Consider the following 10,379-nt stretch of genomic DNA (forward strand, 5'->3'; position numbering starts at 1 on the left):
TTTTACAGTTATAAAAAAATAGTTATTTTTGCTAGATTTTAATTTAGCGTTCGATTACCGAAACTGGAGAACGGATTTTGTTATTTGGGGTATTGGCTAGGAGAAGTGCAGTGAAGATTTTCAGAACTTTATCTTCAATCGTTAACTCACTACAAAGCTATAAAGCTGAAAAAAATAAAAAAAAAAACGCCCAATAAAATGTGTTTTAATTTTTAATTAAGGTCTGTAGTGAATTAACTATAAAAGATAAAGTTCTGAAAATCTTTACTGCACTTCTTCTAGCCAATGTGAATTAAACAAGACACCAAACAACAAAATCCGCTATCCAGTTTCGGAGATCTATCTCACTAAATGAAAATTAAAATATAATACATTACACATACATATTGGCATATTGCATACAATTAATACATTTCTAAAAATTAAAAATCAAGAAAGTTTAAATGCCGATTTCAACTTGGCAAGCATTTTTTTTTTTTGCTTTTCTCTAAAGTACCAACTACAGATCCTATTTGACACTAGAAACTACTTCTATTTTTTAAAATTATAGCAGTTTATCGACTACGTATAGTGTTTACAGTCATAAAAAAAACATGCCATTGTAAAACCAATACATTCATTGCTCCGATTGAAATCTAAAATATACGACATAACATACATATAAAATAAAATAATAATAATAATAATAATAATAATAGTAATAATTTTATACTTAAAGAATTTCCAATACATTTACTCAATAATAAATAATTAACACTAACGTAAAGTTTACCACTTCCCTCATTTAGTCATTTTACCCTATTGACGTATCTTCATTAATATTTTGGATCTTATTTGGAACTTTGGTTTCCAAACTTGGAACTTCATACTTTTCCTAGAAAATATTTAAATTTTAAATTAAAAAAAATAATTTCTTCAATGCCAAAATAATTAAGTTGTCGGTTTAAATCTAAACTACAAGTATAGATTTTTAATAGTTAAAAACGGTTTTTACTTGTACTAACCGTTGCGCTTATTAATTAGAAATTTTTCGATTCTTGCAATTTTTAAAATGTCAATACATAGCAAGCATTTAGCATAAATGTACATGACATCAATGCCAAAATTTGGATAGTAATATTTCGAAAAATGTTCAATAATTTCACGCTTAAGAATTAAGACTATCAATAAATGACCATTGACCGTTAATGATTTAATTAATAATTAACTTTTTTTCAATCGTGTTGTGATTTTATTGAGTAAAAAGGGATCGGTACACAATTGTGTTGTAGCCTAACCTTAATTGAGACATTTACTAAATATAAACTTGTGGTAAAAACATTCTTATATCTTTGTGACAGTAAGTTGTAATACTGATTTTATTATCTAGTTATTCTAGTGTCTAAGATTATCCATTAAAATCTAATAATATATTATGACAAGTATAATACCATTTAGCATTGAAGCATACATTTATAAATGTATTACATATTTATATGATATATAAATGTATGCTTTTTTTTGTTTGGTGAGTCTAGAAAAATATGAAATATAGTATATTATGTATATTATTTTCCACAAATAGCACGATTGAATATTGCTTATTGGACAATTAAAATATCAAAGAAATTATGAGAAATATAAATATAAGAAAAAACATATAATATTAATATTGTTGAAAAACACCAGATATGAACATAGACGTGCTCATCAATCATAAAAATGTCAGTTATTATGAATAATCGCATAAACTTTGTAAACACATTTACCTAACCTAACCTTTTGACGCTGTATTGACTGTGTAATTTATTATTATCATTATTGACTTACTTAAATAAATAATAATTCCTCATGACATAGTTGTATTTATTTATTTTCAAACATTTCAGTAGTTTAGATTAATTGAATTTGTAATTGCAAATATGTTAACAAATATTTATGTACGAATGTCGAATAATTCGTTTCCAATTTTATTATCTAAAAAAGAATTCTCTTAAAATGACGAGTATCAATACAAAAATTTTAAAGGTTATTTTGTACTTGTGCAAGTTTACTGGTATCATTAACATGTCTTACGTATTACAATCCGATGGATTATTAATTCAAAGTACAGAATCGGTATATAAATGTCTTGAAATTTCACGAATGATCATGTTAATAATATTAACTTACTCTTTATTTATAAATACTAGTTTTATACAATCATTACAATTATTAAAGTTATGGACAATCATTATTGCATCAAGAATATCAGAAATTCAGTTAATAAAGTAAGATAAATGACACTTTTTATATTTAATACCAATAAATTAAGAAATTAAAACGGTTTATACTTATTTTTTTCAAACATTTAATACATTAAAAACGCATATGAAATAACTTTTTAATATTCTTTTTTAAATCACCTTTTTGGACGAAGGAGTGAAGTTCAAACTTTGTGATACTATACACAAGTACTATACAAGTTCAGAACCGATACTGTAAGATACTTTACAGACGACGTGCAAACATTTCAGCTTTATCTTGAACACAACGTGCCCATATCCATCTTCCTTACAAATTGGTGGTGCATACACTTTACTACTTTAGGCTTCTTCTTTAGTATTTTAACCTTCCATAATGAATTATCGGTGTCGGTGACATTCGCTGCAGACAGATCACTAAAAGAAGACTTGAACGTTTCGTTTTTGGATTCTATTATATTATTATGTAAGATTTTACTATTTTGGTTCCAAATAGTTTTATTCAACGGATATCACTCGTTTGGTGCAATCCTGTCCTATCGTATTTTACGCTTTTTTTTGACTAATTGTTATATAGCTATAGTTGTTCAACAGCAATATTAATGTACTTAACAGGGAGAACACTAATATCTGGTTAGATTGTCAATATAATGCTTTACTTGTGCAAAAGTATTTGTTTTAATTTATTAAAGTATTTTACACCTTTGATAAATATTAGTGGAGACATATATTTTTTGAATATCAATACCAATTAGGTTTTCTTTGTTTTTATGTTTAGCGTTACCAGCTTTTGTAGCTATCTTAAAAATACTTTTTTCTTTTTTTAAACAATTAATAAATTTACATATAGTAAGATACAATTAAGGCATATTATCGTTCTCCTTTCCTGTCTGAATTTCCAATCCAAGTAGGTAGATTCAAAGTATGATATTAGTGATGAAAACGATTCTATTTTTTGTATACAAATCGTTTTCTTCTCGAAGGTTAGGTTAGGTTAAGTGAATTCGAATATTCTGTAACTTTTCTATTGGAAAGAAGATAAGAGTAGCTTATTTTTACTACTATAGAGCAAATAATATAAGATCACAACAATATTGATTGCATAAATCATATTCTTAAATATGCCTCCACATGGCTTGAATTAAGTGGGAAAAACAACCATGAATATTTGATTAAAGAAATTTGTTACTCGTTATATTGTTCTTTTTAAAGCTCTTATGTTTGATAGCATTTAATTCGTATTTAGCCGTTTCAATTCTGCAAACGTTGCATTTCAATTTGACGCATTTACGACCAAGGTGGTACACGTCCCGTAATAATGGGGACTTTTATTACGTCATTGCATGTACGGTCTATTTAATTATATTATGTGATTAATTGAGGCATAGGAAAGCGGGTAAAACACGAATATGATCGATCATCAATCAAATTGAAACTGACAATTTAAATATAAGTACATGTAACTTGTGTATTGGGATAGTGTACAAACACACAATTTATTGTCAATTTAACGAAATACATTATATCAAATGTTATCATTGCTTCACACTGCAAACTACCAAACTATCACTTTCGTAAACATATGGTATAAATATTATTAAATATTACTTATATGACGTATTTTCATTTCACAACCATAGTTATGTGTTTCTAACACAGCTTAAAAAAAATAAAATAAATAAATAATCGTTATTTTTTTCACTTAATATTTTTTGCAGATTGATTAATGGTATAACCGAGTACGATCAAAAATTAACATCATTTCCAAGATATTTGTTAATTCACCGACTTTTACCGAAGAAAAACTATTGGAACACAATTTTCATGTTCACGTTAATTTATTATATTTTAATAACAATACTTTTTATGAACATATGGCCACCGAAGTCAATAGACATGATTTCTATTGCTGTTTATTTCATTCGGTTAGAATTCATCACGGATGTTTCACTAACGTTATCTTCGTATTTTTTCCTACAACAATTGGAGTATAGATTCGAAATGTTAAATTATTCTTGGAAATATCTTTTTCCTGAATTTCTAACCGCTCCTGGTGAATTTACACATTCCATAACAGGAATGACGCTGGATAAAATACGGCTGTTACACACCGAGCTATCAGACCTATTAAGAATATTCAGCGAGGGTTACGGAAAGATACTATTAGGATACTTCGTATTCAATTATATAGATATGCTACTTGGTTTTTATTATTCAATTATTTTTACTAAAAATATAAAAATATATCATTTTCACAATTTTATAAGAAAATGTGTACCATACATTTTCCAACTACAGAATTCCATATTGGTTTTATCCATCATTATTGCTGCATCACGTGTCCGTGAAAAGGTAACTTCAGTATAAATATTGAATAACGATAACTTTAATGTATACTTTAATAAGTTTATGATTTTCTAATATAGCATCATAACCTTATGTAGATAATTTAATAATGTATTGTTGTCCTTTTTATATGTTGTATAACTCTACTTTTTTTTTTTAAATTATTTTATTAATTTATATACTGCTTTGAGTATCTTTTCGAGTGTGTTAAGATGATGACATATAACTGGTTCACAGTAAAAAAAGTTATTCTCTTTAGGTTTTATTATATATAAATTTAGTTTAATTAATTAATTGTTATATGTAAGCTCAATATAAGCCATTATTATTTTACACTATTATACATTGTTAACAAAACCATACATCTTATTTTTTTTCTCTACGTATTTATGTATTGATTAAGTATGCTGTGTCTACTGGCAACTCACATTGTGAGCAGCTCGCTTATAATAAAAGTTGTTTCTCTCTCAAAATGTTAACATAATATTTTTAATTATGATTAAGCCGAATGGTGTGTGTAATATATGCCTTTTATAATAATATTAGCCTCTCAATTGTATTTCATTGATATTTTAAGTAAGTATTTTACAGAAAATAATGTAATTAAAAATATTGTTAATTTTTTTTCAAATATATATATTTATAAAATTATAATTATATATATTGAATTGCATCTGTTTAATATTTAAGCGAGTTTTTTTTATTATAAAGTATAAATATTTAATATTTCTATTTAACAATAATTGTTAAAGAGGCAATAATTGTATCATATTTTATCTAAATATTTAATGTTAATATTCTCTTAAATACTCATGTTATAGTTATACAAAAATATTGAATTTTTAAATACTTTACGATTTTAAAATTGTTTTAATTTTATATTTTCACAGAAACGGAAGATGATATCACATTTACGATTAATAAGGATTTCAAATTTATCAGCCAACCTAAAAATACAAGTAAAAATTATAATAAGTATAATTCATTAAATTATTTAAATTCAATTATAGTTCCTTAATGTAAATCTTAATACTATTCGGTGGCGTGATGAATAAAGTTTGCCTTACATAATTACTTAGCTCTAGAAATTTTATTTTAAAATTAAAAAATAAAATTTGTGGTGTGGATGAATGCATAATTAATTATCATATTATTTTATTTATATTTAATTATTGATATGGCTTATGTCATATAATATAAATTCTCAATTAGCATACAATTTTTAATAATAAATTATGTTTTAAAGTGAAGAACTGTAGATCATTGAAATGTACTTGCCACGCCACTGACAATGCACGTAGATATTAATAAAGATTGAAAATTATATTATTTTAATTTTTAACTAATACAATTTCATCACACCAATTCCAAATGTTTATAATAGATTAAATTGTTTATGAACCAAATATCAGTTCTTGAATCAAGCGAAATCACAGCTTTTGGAATTTTCAACATAAATTTAAATCTTGTTGTATCAGTAAGTATGCAATTCAGTCATTCAGTTTATAAATAAATTGAAATTTAATGTAAATCAGTATAACCTATTGGGTAAGGGTTATTTTGGCGAAAAACAAAATAATGCTCAAATTCATATTTTACTTAGCTATGTTTTGAATGACTATTGAAAAACATGCAAGCTCCTAGAAGTCCCTATCTGTAATAATACTTATAATTATCTGTGCAATTCAATAGTTGTGTAGTTAGTATTGTTATTTATTTAATTTATTTAAACTCAATTATTTACTACGATATAAAATTAAGTAAAGTATTTTTGTTTACAGATAATTACCTTACTTATAACTGGTTTAGTTACAATAATACAAATGAAACAACATCCAATTATGTCAAAAATTGAAGAGAATATAAATACATTTTTACAAAACATAAGTGTCGGAAATACGACTTATTGAAAATGTAAGGCTACAATTCGATTGCGCACATATATTTTTATACCTCTGACAAAAATCCCTAGTTTTAAAAATAAATACTGAAATATTTTATTTTTCACTTAAACATGCTTAAGATATTCTGCTCAAACAAGCGAATAAAAAATCAAAAAAATATGCTTCATCCTCAAAAACGTGTTAAAAAAATTTGAGTTATTTTAAGTTTTTAAACGCAAATATAATTATGTTTTTTTCATCACTGAGAATTTATTAAATGCAAATGAAGGTCACTTTGCTCATCGATTAAAGGATTTCTTGCGTCTTCAAAAGATTTTAATAAATTATGATAGTGGATTTTTGGTTATTTTTTTTTTGAATTTATCAACAATAACATTAGCAAAACTTTTTGAAATACGATATTTGCTAAATTTATAATTGTCGATACTATAACATCAGTTTCTCAGTTTCTTTGCCACTTTTCAAAAATATTAGAAATTTTATATTGCTTATACGTCTTATATTCATATTAAAGAGTTTTTCTGGCATAAACCTACTACTACAATGATCTAACACATTATAATCACCACTGTACTGAACCATAACTACAGAGAGTGTACTAAAAAAAAGGCGTTGTTACTGAAAATTTAAAATTATTTAATTAACAGAAAAGATTATAAAATTATAATACTATTGAATATTTGATAATTTGTACTGCAATCTGTAACGATAAATACATGAGTGTCTTTTTTCGTTTTACAAACAACTAGTCGATGTTCAGGTAAAAATATTTAAATGTTCGCAAACGAGTTGCAGTGAAGTGTAACATACCTATGTGTATTGTATGGTATATTCTAGTATCTATAGCTCATCAACCTTTTAACGTACACCACTTTTTGTTTTTAATATGTATATATAATTAACACATAAACAACAAATTTGTAGCGAAAAGAGTTGTATGTCTTATTAAATAATGAAATTTCTTATTGTTATTATTTTTAATTTTATCGTTATTAACACTACATAACCTTGCTAGCTTATTATCTAGTTTTAGTATCGCGGTCGCTATTACAAACTTTTTTTTTCAACGTCTGTGATGATGTGACCATCAAACGGTCTGATCAACACAGACAACAGCCGACGGAATCGTTGACAGCTAGTCGAAACCGCTGACGAGATATTATATATAATTATAATAAAATATATATGAATACACTAAACATTTATACGACTATACATATTTTATTGTAAAATAGAGTTGTTGCGTATAATATTATGTAAAGCCTCGAGGTGGCGACGGATTCAGTAGATTATTGCCAGAACTGCCACTTGTAAATAAGGGTACCTAGTTTCCTACAATTAGTTTGTAAGTCATAAAATGAGTGTTAAAACTTGTATAAAATCCAACAATCATATTATAGAAGATATATTATTTTTAACCCTTTCCACACCATACATAAACATACACACAAACAATAGATTATATTTGCCAAGTTAAGCCATTGGCCACTGCTTTCGTTGACTCCAAAAACCGCACACATTTTAAAAATTGTTGATTATTAAATGATTAATTATTTATTCTCATTATTTTCATATTTCATCAAAAAAAATGTATAATATATTCAAAAATTTTAAATTTTCAGAGTTTGATTGGCTAAAACAACTGCCGACATTATTTAAAAACTGTATACAATCTCCATCACGTAAAAATTCTTCCAAAAATTGGAACAAATACTCCTAAAAATAAATAGGCAACATAAGTGGCAACTAAAGACTTAATTATTGTGTAGTACTTATCTTATAATCTTATCTTTTTACTATTTTCACTAAAAAATAAATAGTGTGCGGTTTTAACGCACACTAAATGTGCGGTACAGCCTTTATACATAAATGTCTTGAAATTTCACAAATGATCATGTTAATAATATTCATCTACACTTTATATACAAAAACTGATTTTTTTTTATTTAATACACATATTCAAACTATGGTCAGTCATTATTGCATCAAGAATATCAGAAACACGGTCAATAAACTAAGATAATATAACACTTTTTATATTTAATACCATAAATTAAGAAACAAAAATAATGTATGCTTTAAAAACCTTTTTTTAAAAAAAATTTAGAACACATAAAGCAGTGAAGTTCAAATTTTGTGGTATTTTCATGCTATTGTTAGACTTATAAATAATCCACAAAATATTTGCTAACTTCTTCAGTTTTTAAAAATGGGAAACAAAAATATATTTTTAAAAAAAATTCTTTTTCTATATTTAAACTGTTGTACTATACATATAAAACTATAAAGTTTAAATTTAATGATATTTTAGACTTAGTTTCGCCAATGGTTTACAGCCGAGACCCAAAATTTTTAGACATTTTTACCACCTTCAAAATGTATAAAATATATCAAGATATATTTATAGAATTATATTATAATATTATGATCAATATCTGTGACCAATTGTTGGATATGTGTATCCAATTTTTGTGGATTACAAGCAAACATATGCTAATGTAGACAGAGAAGAGCTTCGGAAGATATTGAAAATTTTTGGGGAATGAAAATATACGTTGACATTTTTAAAGTTGAAATGTAAAACACAAAAGTATATTTTAACCAAATAAATTCAAAATTTAAAAAAAAAATTATAGTGTCGCATATTCAAAGATTATTACAATTATTTAGTATAATTTATGGTTATTTCATCTAATACACATTGCAATACGTTTCATTCACTAGTTTAGAAAATTATTATTTATTAACTTTATTTTAAAGTTTTATATATTTTTTGGCATATTAATACTCATACCTAACATTATTTTTTGTTAACAATTATTATTATAAAAATAATAAAATTGTTTTTAATATATTATATAGGTATTCAATTTTAAACTGTTTATGGAAAATGATTTTCATTTCTGGCAGAGTTTATATGAATTCAATTTAATCTGTTTTTTACCTGGTTAATTATTTCGTATTTTCAAAACGTTAAAGCTTTAAATAATGCTTTAACAGTCTAATCGCAGCGATATCATTAAATTGCGTATATCTACAAACCTTTGTAATTGCGTTATTACATTTTATTCAATTATTTTATTATTTATTATCATGACTATTATTAGGCAGTCCCCAAGTCACTTTTGACGTACCATAGAACAGTGTGAATATTTTAATGAAATAGGCACTCAGAATATAAAATGAAATACATTATGTTGTCAAATTATCATATCGCAATATAGTACTTTAAGACTCACCTGCTATAGACGGTATTGTTAACTATGACAGTATAATGATTATTAAAACCTAAATAAATAATAATTCCTCGTGAAATTTTTGCATTAATATATTGTTTTTTTTAATTGAAATAGTCTATAATAATTGAATTTATAATTGCGTTTAAATAACAAATATTTATTTATAAGAACCAGCTACTTCACATTCTCGCGAAGTATCCAAAAAACAAATTTTCTTAAAATGAAGACTGCTTATGAAAACATTTTAAGGACTATTTTATATTTGTGCAAGTTTATTGGTATAATTACATAACTTACATATTACAACCGAACAACACTATGTGTAATTTAAAACCAGAAATCAATATTTAATTATATATACAAATTTAATTGAAAATGTAAACATACTTTTTAGAAATTATTATTACTAACCACGTCATAATTAATATCGTATACAAATATCTAACCTAAACTTTTGACGGTGTATTTGAATTACCTAAATAAATAATAATTCAACATGCCATAGTTGAATTAATTTATTTTTTCAATTATTTCAGTGGTTTAAATTACTTTAATTTATATAATTATAGATACAAATATTTATTTATGAGTGTCTGTCAAATAATTGACGTTTCCACGTTTAGTATCCAAAAAAACATCATCTTAGAATGACCACTGTTTATAAAAAA

General features: G+C 25.1%; 1 protein-coding gene across 1 annotated transcript; it reads left to right on the forward strand.

The window, feature by feature from the left end:
• The first annotated feature begins 2,117 nt into the window (after positions 1-2,117).
• LOC113558870 lies at positions 2,118-6,744 on the forward strand. The gene is made up of 5 exons (XM_026964452.2): positions 2,118-2,249; positions 3,941-4,574; positions 5,459-5,527; positions 5,953-6,045; positions 6,350-6,744. The coding sequence occupies exons 1-5, from the start codon at positions 2,125-2,127 to the stop codon at positions 6,476-6,478; spliced, it is 1,050 nt and encodes a 349-aa protein (XP_026820253.1). The 5' UTR covers positions 2,118-2,124; the 3' UTR covers positions 6,479-6,744.
• Positions 6,745-10,379: the final 3,635 nt, after the last annotated feature.

Source organism: Rhopalosiphum maidis, chromosome 1 (genome assembly GCF_003676215.2).
Source record: "Rhopalosiphum maidis isolate BTI-1 chromosome 1, ASM367621v3, whole genome shotgun sequence".
In the NCBI taxonomy this organism is placed as follows: domain Eukaryota; kingdom Metazoa; phylum Arthropoda; class Insecta; order Hemiptera; family Aphididae; genus Rhopalosiphum; species Rhopalosiphum maidis.